The sequence below is a fragment of the Triturus cristatus genome, chromosome 8 (assembly GCF_964204655.1).
Source record: "Triturus cristatus chromosome 8, aTriCri1.1, whole genome shotgun sequence".
Lineage (NCBI taxonomy): Eukaryota > Metazoa > Chordata > Amphibia > Caudata > Salamandridae > Triturus > Triturus cristatus.
The window spans coordinates 1,323,024,762-1,323,037,865 of NC_140591.1; the positions used below are offsets into that span (position 1 = coordinate 1,323,024,762).

Below are 13,104 nucleotides of genomic sequence, written 5' to 3' on the forward strand. Positions count from 1 at the left end.
AATGTTTCCCTTCTTATGCATCAAAAGATTGGAATTTCATTATCTTTTGTATCACAATATACGTCCTTGCCCTCATTCAAGAAATAAACTGAAACCTCGCCATCTGCGGTGTCACCTTTTCCCCACCTCTCTTCAGCTTCCTACCATCCACTGCACACCTCTAGCATACTTTTCAAATAGCTCTTACAGGGTATGCTTCAAGAAAGGATTTCATGTGCCTGGGTAAACTATCTTGCAGTTGGGTTGACTATTTTGCCATACATGCCTCTCTGATTATGGGAAACGCAGGGATCACTGCAACATTGACGAACCTGATTATGCTCTTGTTTCTCTGTAGAGACACTTCTCGCCTGATATGTGGCATAGTTTTGTGTGTTTTGTTTACAATCTAGCACATATTTGCACCTAAAATACTGTATAAATGAACAAAAAATGTAGCACTCCAAGTCTTCAGTTTCTAAGATGTTTAACATTCTATTATTTTCAATAATTTCTAACTTACTTTAGTAGTCTCTTACAGGTCTCTGGCACACAAGGAATTGCTTCCTTGTTTGATGATATTGAACATTTTACATTCACAAGTCTATCCCTATCATCATTCACTGTAAACTGTTTTCTGTAAGTGACTTCTACTTCTGCCAAACTGCTTCCAGTTGCCCACTGAGCTGTACTGAATTTTGTCTGGCAGAAGTTTCCCTTTTTTCTAGATAAGACTTAAAGGATAACATCAAATTGAACAGACTCTGTTGTCTTAACATAAAGGATGTGGTTTCCAAGCAGTAACGTTGTTTGCAGGCAATAATTTGTGGGGTGTTAACAGTATTTAGGCTGTCCTATCTTTCCATTCAACTATCCATATTAAACTTTTCAAAACAATTTCTGCTATTGTAGGGCTCAGTGGCATATGTTTCGCAGCAAGCCTGGATTCAGAATGCATTTTTGCAGCAGAATATTCTTTTTGGCTCATCTCTGAATAAACACTTTTATGAAAAGGTATTGGAAGCTTGCGCATTACTACCAGATCTGGAGCAATTACCAAACGGAGATCAAACTGAAATTGGAGAGCGGGTGAGAGAAATGTATTTTTTGTAGAACGACAGTGTAATCAACTTTTTGTGTTCAAGGAACATTTGGAAATTCAAATGTATTTAGTTCTAAAAGCAATTCCAGTGATGTGTTTTGTATGGTAAATTGTTCAAGCTTATTGGGGGTTAAGAGGGTATACATCTGAATCTGCATACTTTTGATCCTCATGGATTTGTACTATGTACATATGCAACAAGCTTGTGTGCTGTATGTGCGTAAATACCTTGCTTCAACATACTTGCATTTGAAACAGCTTCAACACATGTTTAGTGTGGGATACATAGCTGATTGGAGCATTGCTCCATCGTGGAAAGTAGCCTCCAATGCCCCTGCCTACCGGGAAATGATCCTCCGTCTCAGAAGGAACGTCAGGCAGTGGTTCTGGGAACCCTTGAGGCGTACGAACTTCCACCCATAGGTAGGGACCAAAAGAACCCTTCTCCCCAAAAATAAGTGCATGTGTACCCCACTGGCACTCACCACCACAAATGAATGGGTGGAACCCGAAGGCTTCAGGCAATCCTGGCTGAAAATGACTTAAGGAAGATTTGATCATGGCCATTTTCACTCCAAAACCAGCCATATGGTTCAACTTGTAGTTGCACATTTTTTGGGTAGGCAGGAAATTATGTCCAAGGTTAATGAAAAAGGAACATCCCCCGTGAACTGTGGGAATATGACTATGATAGTTGGACCATAGCTATACTTGCCACCAATTTCTGTTCGTGTTTATGGTGTCTTCTTTCTCAGATCCTTAATCATTTTCAACCTTCATTGATGGCTTTGCATGATCCATCATTAATTTTAAGCGTGATGTGCATTCGTTTAGCAAAACTATTTTGTAAATTTAATCACTGGTTTGTACATCATGCTTTACTGATTACTTACTGTTCTGTTGTTGCTTAATTGAATTTCTGATTAGCCTTGTTTTCCATTGAGTTGAAGGTTAATATTGATAATATTTTTGAGATTGTGTCAGAAGTAACAGTACAGTGTTGGTTCTATCGTTCTTCACTGGAATCACCTCAAGAAATATTTTAAAACAAAAACACTTTTCTTCAAAGGGTGTAAATTTAAGCGGAGGTCAGAAGCAGCGAGTAAGTCTAGCAAGAGCCGTTTACAGTGATGCCGACATCTACTTACTGGATGACCCACTGTCAGCTGTAGATGTTCATGTTGGGAAACACCTTTTTGAGAAACTGATTGGACCAACAGGACTTTTAAGAAATAAGGTATGGTTAATTAACACCATTTTACCACTTTACAGGAACCAATACTGTTTTGAACCAAATGCAACAACATCAGGGGAGATCGATTAATTTTGAGTGAAGTTTTTAAGCTTTTTTGGTCTGGTTTGCTAACTTAAGAGCCATAGAATGTAAAATGTATTTTGATACACAGTTAACAACATGGATAAGGAAATGTGATTACGTGTATGAAAGGGGGAATTATTATTATCCAGCTCAGAAGAAGCAGTGCTGTTGCGTATTAATCAGAAATACTTGTTTTACGCTTTTGACCTCTGATCATTCACAGCATGGGATCAAAGATTGAGTGTTACGGAAATGCAAGATACACTAGTCATGATGTTTTTTGCCTTTTAACACATTTTCAGACTCGTATTCTGGTAACACACAGCCTAACAGTCCTTCCTGAAACAGATCTTATTATTGTGATGGAGGAAGGCAGAATAGCAATGATGGGGACTTACGAGGAGCTGCTTTACATGAAGAAAAACTTTGCAGAGTTGATTCAAACCTACAATAAAGAAAAAGGAAGCGAGCACACTCCTGAAACAAAAGGTAGGAGAAGCAGAGCCATATGATTATATATATATATACAGCAGGATGAAAATCTAAACAGAACATTTATTGGGGTAAATGTGAATGGACAGGGATTGAGTTGGTTTGGGACTATATAAAACACAGGCCTGATTTTGCGTAGGAGTTGCATCACTTTTATGGCACATCCATAACACAAATTCAATTTGGCATTTACCAAACCATGCAAAGCCACTTTGAGTGACTCTGTTTGGTTTAGTAAGTACAAAGTAACACAGTGCATTGCGCTCCCTTGCATTACCTTGCGTTGGGTAGGCATTACATATGTGGAGCATGGGCATTGCCATGCATCCACCCATGTATTTTGATGCAAACCCAGTTGTACAAAGACTTGTAAACCGGGTTTGCTTCAGAATGATGTGCCTACTGAAAGAGGCATAATGAGGAAAAACATCTGTATTTATACTTGATACTTTCTCTTTCTATGTCTACTGTATTCTACCTCTAAGGATTGTTTTTGTTCAGGAAGGTGTACCTTCCAGCAAACTGCCCAGCTCGCTCCAAATCTGCAATCAATGTTTTAAACGTGGCTTCCCTTTTATCTTTAGCACTCTACGTCCTTCTACCCTCTAATCTGTTCCAAGAAAATGTCCATATCAGGTGTAGTGTTCTTAATAAGAGTAATGTCTTCAATTGGGAATGCATTTAGTAGTTTTGATGGTAATACATAATTCACAAGTTTATTTCATGCAGCATTATTTGAATTGTTGTGTGTCTGAATATCCATCATAAATATTGTGTGCTATCAATGTACCGTTGACTGAATATCAACTACAATATTAAGTGTATATGGGTAAGTATCATTTACTATTTCTAACTCAACCTATACATACTTTTAAAATATATATGCATTTCATGAAGGTAGATTTATGTGGAGTTAAATTTAGTAAATCTATACTTACATTTAGGTAGTTAATTTCACGATATTTTGGTAATTAATACTAAGGCTACCATATTTTGGCAGCACATTATTTAAAACTCAATATTCAGGTGCCATACCATTTGGGCATTTGCACTTTCATTGGAATATTGCAAGTGATACATCCAGGTGGCTTTCTCAGAAGGCTTTTATTGGGTTGTAGCTTTGAAACTCCTGGGTAGGCATCAACCAGCTAGGAGCCAATCAGAACACAGCATTTTGGTAGCAGAAAGCTGTCTGATTTGCAATATTAGTTATTGTTCTTTAAACTCTTTGTGTCCCTTTTCTTGAAGCTTGGGCCCATGTATCAGGCAAGAAGTCCAGAAGCAGCACAGCACATTATAGTAAGGACATTTATCAGATTGGTACAGTAAACGTCTGAGGCTGTACTTAACTCAGTAGGTCAGAATCCAACATCATCTGTTTTAAGAGGAGAACTTCCTGCTCATAAACAAAAAATGCTCTGTACATACATTTCATGCTTCATTGCGAATACAGACAGAAAAATATTGGTGTATTCTTAATATTGGCGTTTTGTTAATATTGGAGTATCCTTAATAAGGATCGACATAGAAGAAAGATTCTGCAGATTCACGATTCATGTACCTTTTGTTAAATAATCATAGCTACCAACAATCTGGGGTCCCAAGGGTTACCAATAAGCTGCTGAGATAAGCAGTTTTGATTGTGAAGGATCATGAGAAATATTGCGGTTAATGAATTTTGCTATAACCGTCATATCTGTGGACTGAAAAATAAATTTCAGCCAATATTTGTGCTTTGCTTCACCCTGCTCCCCTCTTCTACTGGGGCAAAACACAGTATCGGAGAGTGTATCAGTTAGATAGTGGATGTTAGTCAGAATAGAGGTTCTTTCTTGTTTCTTACACTTATCATGTTCTTTATTGTACAGATAAAGTACAAATGCGCAATTAAAATATGTTTCATCTGTATGTATATTTTATTTTCAACACATTTATCACGCCATTGTCCATAATGATGTGCTCTACTTTTCATACAGCAGGTGGTCTGAAAGAAGTCAAAAAAATCCCAAGCCCCTTGAAGGAACACGAAGATCCTGTGAGCGTGAAACATGGGCAAGTACCAACCACAATACAAAGATCCTTGAAGCAGTGTTGTAGGTTTTGCTGTTTTGGTGCCATCAACACAACACTTTATCACACCTAGAACGCAAAAATATAATTGTTAATGAAGTCAGTAACTTGATGCGGACCAGTATGCAAAGTGTATGTGTTTATGCATTAAATCTTTTTATGAGTCTGCACCATCTGATGGTCAAGCATGAAGCACGTGACATGATATTGGCCTCACTGTAATGTATTCACAGTACACCAAAGTACAAAAACACCAGCAACTTTCAAAACGGTCTTTTCACAACCTGCAGTCCTGTTCCAGTATGCACCGCTGCTCCGATAAGCCAAAGAGAAGGAAATGGAAAATGAAAAATGAAGAGACAACAAACAAAGCAACAAAACAATATTTCATGTGACCTAACCATCATTACTGTCATCTCCTCCTCTCTCTGGAGAGGACTGCTTCCACCCTTCCCGAACTAGTCCCTAAGCTCAGTAGTCACCCTATCACCAGAAGAAGACCCCACAAGTATCACAAGAAATAGTCAAGGCTACAAGTTGTCCAGAATCTAAAAGTAGTTGTTCCTGGCCGAATCTGCATGCGAAACATCAATCTTCTCTATATGGCCACACGGAGTCGAACTGAAAAACTCACAGATGTGGAAATCCCACACACCATAATTTTCCACAGCCAACAGGTTCTTTGCTCTTGCCAGAATGCAGGCACTTGAGTCCAAGTGTATGTTTTACATACAAAGATGTAGGTCTATGGCCATGTCAGCAGGACACGCGTTGAGTTCGGAACTCGAGATAGCGAATCTTGATTTCGGGTGAATGGCATCAATAGATTTAACCTGAATGCTATTGATGAAAAGTTATTCAGTTTTTTTGCCTTTAACTGGCCTGACTTTTTTTCCTTCTAGTTATTATGTTAAGTAACAGCCTGTGGCAGCAGCACAAACTCAGCTCATTCTGCTCCATCTTTTACCTAGGAGGCAGGACAGCATAGCGAACATATTGGAAAGTGAACCTAGATCCTATAACAAGGGCAAAATATAGACCTTAATAGCACCACAAATCATTGTTTCCCTCACGCACAGCCACAATTGTCCATGTTCCTCAGGGGTCTGAGATCTGCGCTTCAGAAGCTATAACTCTAGTGCATAGTCCCTTTGTGAATATAGCCAACATTCCTCAGGGGTCTGACTTCTGAGCTTAGGAAACTATAATGCTGATGCAGAGTCCCTTTGTGAATATAACCAAGGTTTCTCAAGGGTCTGACATCTTAGCTCAAGAAATTATAACTCTAGTGCAGAGTGCCTTTGTGAATATAACCAAGGTTCCTCAAGGGTCTGACATCTGAGCTCAAGAAAATATAACTCTGGTTAGGAGTCTCTTTGTGAATATAACCAAGGTTCCTCAAGGGTCTGACATCTGAGCTCCAAAAACTATAACTCTAGTGCAGAATCCCTTTATGAATGTAGCTAGACCTTTGGCCACCCGTGGCGATTCTTGCGTTTGCCAATCCGTATGGCCGCAGGTAAAAGCAGGGGGTGGGAGGACGCCTCCCCCAAATCGTCCGCCGCCCTGGGCAGACTGTGCCCTCTGCCCCTTGCTACGCCACTGAGTGCACGTTTTTTCTAATAACAAGCTGGTGCAACTGACTGCAAATGCTCAATTAGCAATTTTGGCCATGCTTTTTGATTTTTAATGGCCAATACGCATATTAATGAATTGTTGCAGTTCCTTGTGAATCATAAGAGAAAGGGAGGCAGTCCATGTGCATTCCTCCTCCTATAGATATTTGCAATGGAATGCGCAAACATTTTGTACCTTTTTTGTGGTCACAATGCATGGAATGGTTAGAGCCAGTGAATGCAAGAGGTTACCACTTGGATAAACAAAGCAATCAAAATGTTACTGTTTGCCCTGTGTTTGTACAGAGTGCATACATCAGGAAGTGCAGACAAGGCCCAGAGCAGGGACTCCCTTTGAGTCAGAGGCGGTGAAAACAGATGAGGGAGGCAGATATGTACTTGCACAGGGCCGGCTAAATGGCTAAACCATCTTGATAGGGTCTATATATGCCCCCAACACTGAGCAGACCGCATTCCTTTGTCACCTCACAAACATCCTAGCCTCCTGGAGCGGGATCCTTTGGCTGTTGGGCTGAGACTTTAATTCTGTACTTGACATCACCTCGGACCGCTCATTTCCCCCTCTGATACGCACTACTGCCTTATGGAACGCTCACGCACTGAACACTTGGCTCGCCCACTGGTCCCTAACAGATGTCTTGTGCGCTCGCAACTCTGATACACGCATATATTCCTTCTATTCCCACACACACATCCTGCATGTAAGATTGGATCACATTGTGAGTTCACCTTCACTGTTACCCCTTTTCAGGCAGATAGATTACCTGGAGCACACGCACTACGATCATAACCCCCAACACATGCAACTCAGCTGGGTTGCAGGCCCACCACCTGTCCCCACCTGGCACCTTCAGCCAGCTGTGCTTGAAGATCCAGCATTCCGTGTCTCACACACTTCTTGAATGGGAGGCATTCAAGGTGATCATTAGGGGACATAGCATGGGACTCGCATGGAACATACGCAAACAACTGACTGCATATGTAGGTAGTGTAGAGTGTGAGCTATTAAACATGAAACCAGGGTGGTGTCCGGTATGGGTGACATGCGAAGATTGGACGTGGTGCGTAGTGAGCATGTGAAACTGCTAGAACGGTTGAGATGCCTAAACTATGCTGCGCACATAGCATGCACACACGCGGGGTCAGATAGACTGGGGAGGCTGTTGGCGTAGCTACTGCGCCAGGAACAGCCCCAACACCCCACACATGCAATACGCACAACGGCGGAGCACATAGTACATACACATCATGAAATACACGCAGAGATGACGAAAACCTATACCACACTCTACGAATCTACTGTCCAACACAACCAAGCATGCATGGACTCCTTTCTGGACTCAGTGCGCCTACCCATCATCACACCGAAGCAGCACGAAGCGCTAGATGCCCAGATTGACCCTGACGAGATCCGATTAGCCATAGCGGCATTGGTGAAGGATAAAATCCCTGGTCCCAATGGCCTACCTGCAGAATACTACAAAGCATATACAGTGTCTCTGATCCCACGCCTACACGCCCTAGATACCCTTGCCTTATATATCCACTCTCCCTACGTCATTAAATGAGGCCAGTCTGGTCTTGCCTCCCCAAACCTTACCAGGATCCATTAGAGTTGGGTTCATCTAAGCACCTAGCCATATTATATAGAGATTACACAATATTAGCAAAACTACTGGCTGACGGGTTAGCACCTCTGGTCCCATCCCTAGTTCACGCTGACCAAAACAGGTTTGTGCCAGCCCACAGTACCTCATTCAGCTTGCTGTGCTTCTTTAGGGTAGTCAAGTACTCAGTGGGCCACTGGCCCACTCACGCTGTCAAATACTAGACCTAGAGAAGGCCTTTGACACCTTAGAATGGAGATACCTGTTTGCCATGCTACCACGTTATGGAATTGGGGGCGCTTTCCTCAGCATGATCAAACTGTTATATAACGAGCCAATGGTGAGACTGCAGACAGGGCCTAACATCTCAGCCTCAATTAGAGTTAAGCAAGGGACTTGACAAGGATGCCCGTTATCCCTGCTGCTGTTCTTGCTGGCTATTGAGCCCTTAACAATCAACAGGGGTATACCCAATTAACCCTTTATAAACCTGGGTAAAGGACGTAGTTTTATACAATCACAAAATGGTATAAAGGAATCGATAAAAAAATATTTTTGAGTAGAGCACTTTTAATTACTCCCTCTCTAATTATTACTTTAGATGAATTATATCAAAACATATTTAAACTCTACATAGATAATGGCATCTAATCAAGAAGAAAACAGTACATGTATGCACAAAAAATGTACCTACACAATAACATGACATAAGTCACAACATACAAAAAGACATCAATATATAATACAATAACCCTAAAGCAAAATCATTTCCACTAGTGTCCTCCTTACAGCTCTGGAAGGACCACTAAGAGGTAATCCAGATAGTACACTTAAAGTCTTTTAATTAGTGTAGGCCATCCCAGTGTACCATCATGCAATGTCAAATCATCACTATATTTCCAGCGACTCCTCCTTTTGAAATGTCTACGCGACGACGTTTCGGCCTTAATCCTTCTTCGGCCTCCTCAGGACAGGGTTAACACATTACTGTACACACTCTACAAAAAATAATAATAATATTACTTCAACCCTCCATAGCGCTCAGGAATAAGATGGATAAAAATAGTGGCTGCCCAAAAGTGTCCTCTAATCACCAGTGCACCCATGGTACTCCTACTACTACTCACCAAATTCTAATAAAAAAATATATATTTATTCAATGTCCAATGCATACCTCGTGTGGAATCAAAAGGGAAAATGAAAAAGAAAGAAATGAGCTAGACCACTCCACCAGGTGATGTTCAGCATTGAAAAGAGAGTAAGGATAATAATAGCTACATGCCCAGATGCTCCACTCAATGGAGACGAAGAAAAGAGCCAGACGTGCACAGCAGGGCTACCATGTACTCACATGTCGCAGATGAGTCCCGCTGCCACAATTTCACTAAAGGCGGCAAATTCTAATTAACAAGGTGCTGCGGAAGGTAGTGCACCTGAGGAAATAATATAAACACTTCTCGTAAGTTCAAACGTCATGACTCGTGAGCAAGGTGGCACTCTTGAGCTGGATACATCTTGCTTACAGACACATTTCGATACCTTGGGGTCAGAATCTTCCATCAGCAAGAGAATCTATTTGACGGCAACCTGGGTAAAGTGATGACATCTATTTGCTCTCAGATGTCGTTCTGGAGCACGCTCCCTCTGACAGTTACAGGCCGTATGGCCTTGATTAAAATGGTAGTTTTGCCACAGCTTGTATACTACTTCACTGACCTGCCCTTACATATACCATCACCATTCTTCCGAACCCTTGAGGGAGCAATACGGAGTTTCATCTGGGGAAACTCCCATGACAGAGTGGCCCTTCGTAAACTAGTAAAATACTAAGGAAGCACCCCAATAACTGATTCCCAACTAACAACATGGATGGGGACTAAATGAGCTACACACAGTGAGATATAATGACAGAGTGTTTAACATGTACAATGCCATTATTATGCGTAAATTAACTCCTTGCAATGCTAAAATTATATACAGCAAAGATTGGCTATAGCCTAAACAAGTGGAGAATTGTGATGTAAATGTCTGCTTTGTTTATTAAAACTAATAAAATAGATTCCCCCAAAAAATCAGGAGTTGCAGACAATGTCCCACAGTGCACTGCATGCCCCACATATCTCATTCAGTAAGAGCTGCTGTTGTGATATTGTGATCCCTGACCCACAAACATGCATGGGTTGTAATGCAGTGCGAGTGCAAGTGCTGGAATAGACATATGCAGTCTTGTGCAGGTCTCCATTTCCGCTTTCGCTACTTTTCACAGGCAATTGTACTCAGATTGCCACTTTATTAATAGTACTGACAACAACGATTTGCAAAGTTTTGTGAAACAATGCTCTGGCGTGCAAATGCAACCGTTTTAAGAATCCCTTGTACCGCAAACAGTTAGACTGGTTGCAGTGCAATGCAAAAATTACACTGTAACTAGGCTCTTTGGTGCATGAGGTCAGTGCTTTAAATGGGCAGATACTGTCCGGTACTGAGTATCTGCACTTCTTTAATTTGAAATGGTGAGCGCCTGCACTTCACAGCTCTCCTGCTACACATTTAATGGATGAGTACTGGCACTTCTCAGGAGCAAAAAGGTACTCTAAATTGCAAGTACTTGCTCTTTTATATTGCCATTTAAAGCACTGCATGAGCCCCCAAGTATAAATCACTTCGCATAGGCACCCACATATAGTTTAATACCCTTTATACATTCCAGAAGCCCAGGTTTTTGTGATTTGCGTTTAAATATCAATGCTGAGCCTCAACTTTTTTATTTCAACCTAGTAGGTTCTAAATTGAAACATTGTTGGCAGATGCGTTCATCACCATCATTCACCAGCAGTGAGTTAACTTAAGGATGTGCTTTTTGTATTTCTAGTGCACCACTAAGCCAAGCAAAACAGCCAACAATGAAAAAAGAAACAATTGCAACTGGAAATGTAAGTAGCAAAGTTATGTTTGTTCATTTCAGTGTTTCATCAACACGCATAGGTTTGTGTGTTACTCCATCAAGTAATGACACAGTGCACCCCAGATTGTGAGGTATTGAGTGAGATTGAATCTGTGTAGCAGTTAACATTTCAAAGGGGCTACAGTGTACTGTGAATGTCGGCTACAAGAAATACATCAAAAATATCGAACCATATTCCAGAACATCCTGATAGTTCTTTATGTATTTTATTCAGTTCCTCTTGAACAAGCCTGTTAGAAATGGGCGTCTCTAGTTGGCAATGGTATACACATTTGTCCAAATAGGGAACCTTGCTTCTAGTCAGGGAAAGGGGGATACACTCCTGAAAAACCCCTGATCACCCTCTTGGTAGCTTGGCACGAGCAGACAGGCTTATCTCAGAGGCAGTGTGTAAAGCATTTGTGAACACATACAGTAATACAATGAAAACACTACAAATGGACACCACACCAGTTTAGAAAAACAAGCATTTACAATGCAATGGTCTCGTCATTGGTAAAGTTAGAGCTGTTGGCATTGCTCATGACATTATTTTTGTTTATGTTTTTGTTTTTAAAACATTTAACCCCTTCAGCGCTGCGCGGATTCCTCCGCGGTGCTGAAGGGTTCGAGCGCGGGCGGGGCCATGACGGAACGGTTCCGTCATGAGCACAGCTCAACCGATGCTCATGATGGAACCGTTCCGTCATGAGCATGGAAGGGGTTAAAGAAACGGCATTGTTATTTACAATGTCAATAGCTTAATCACTCTCCAATGCGAGACCTATTGCATTTGCACCCACACACAGATTAAGCTATTGACATTGTAAATAACAATGCCGTTTCTTTACATGTTTTAAAAACATAAACAAAAATAATGTCATGAGCAATTCCAATAGCTCTAACTTTAACAATGCCGAGACCGTTGCATTGTAAATGCTTGTTTTGCGTGGGAGTGGGGGCTTGGTGAGGGGCAGCCTGCCTCTTAGAAAGCTCTTGGCACCAGGACCCGCCTCCTCCAAGGCACCGCCCCTCCTCACACGGTGAGGTTAGTTTATAAATTGGCAGGCATGCCTCTCCCCCAGAAATAAAATCATGACAAGGAATATGCGCGCAATGACTGATGTAATTACCTCAGTTCTCTCAACAATGAAGGAGGGTACCCTAATGATTGCGAAAATGAATATTCATCCACTGTTTCGCTGCAACAGAAGGGGCTAGGAGGCTGTGTTACTCAGCCTACTGTTGTGAGGCAACTGGTGACCTTAAAGGTGCATTTTAGAGGCCATTGCTTTGGCTACATGGATTGACGAATTTAGTGCCTTAATGTGTAAACCACCATTTCTGAAAATCCTCGAACCTGGGGTTTTGTTTAGACATAATCGAGCTTGTCTTCCCAAGGTAGATTTGAAGATGCATAGGGAGCAAGAAATCTTATTGCCTGTGTTTTTCCACCTCCTTTTTCTAAGGAGGAGGAACAGATGCTATTTACCTTCAGTGTTGTGAGGGGTATGGGAAATCAAAGCAAGCTGTACATTTTGGTGGTGTTAACTAGGATCTAAAGCTTTCTAACCTTACTTTGAGTTGCTGTATTACGACAACTATTGTACTGGCATATTCTCTGTCTAATGTACCCTTACCTGAAGGAATACAGTAAATGTCCACTAGAGGGGTGGCAACCTCTTGGGATGATGCACAAGGGCCCCCTTTGTCTCAAACTGTTAGAACAGCAATTGAGCTTAATTAAGCACTACCCAAATTTGTATACAGTGATGGAAAAATCTTTTGGGGTAAAATGTGTTAAATGCATTGTTTGCCACATAAATTTAAGACGTCTTTTGTGCACGAATTAAAACAAGCATTGGCATAGCCAATAGGTCTAAAATCGAAACAAATTAGAGAATGACAAAAGCAACAGGTGCGTTATAACTTTTTATGTCTCGTTATAAAACAAT

The 13,104-nt window shown here is 41.2% G+C and overlaps 1 protein-coding gene across 3 annotated transcripts in view; it reads left to right on the top strand.

Moving 5' to 3' along the window:
- Positions 1-13,104, top strand: part of LOC146805741 (ATP-binding cassette sub-family C member 2-like) — a 417,933-nt gene that overhangs the window by 303,150 nt on the left and 101,679 nt on the right. For 2 of the 3 annotated variants that reach the window (XM_085623042.1, XM_085623044.1), the window contains 5 exons: positions 892-1,068; positions 2,151-2,318; positions 2,702-2,888; positions 4,868-4,943; positions 11,078-11,138. In XM_085623042.1, the coding sequence (XP_085479168.1) occupies positions 892-1,068; positions 2,151-2,318; positions 2,702-2,888; positions 4,868-4,943; positions 11,078-11,138 (669 nt within the window). The remainder of the gene's footprint in view (positions 1-891; positions 1,069-2,150; positions 2,319-2,701; positions 2,889-4,867; positions 4,944-11,077; positions 11,139-13,104) is intronic. The other variant, XM_085623043.1, reaches the window with a different exon arrangement.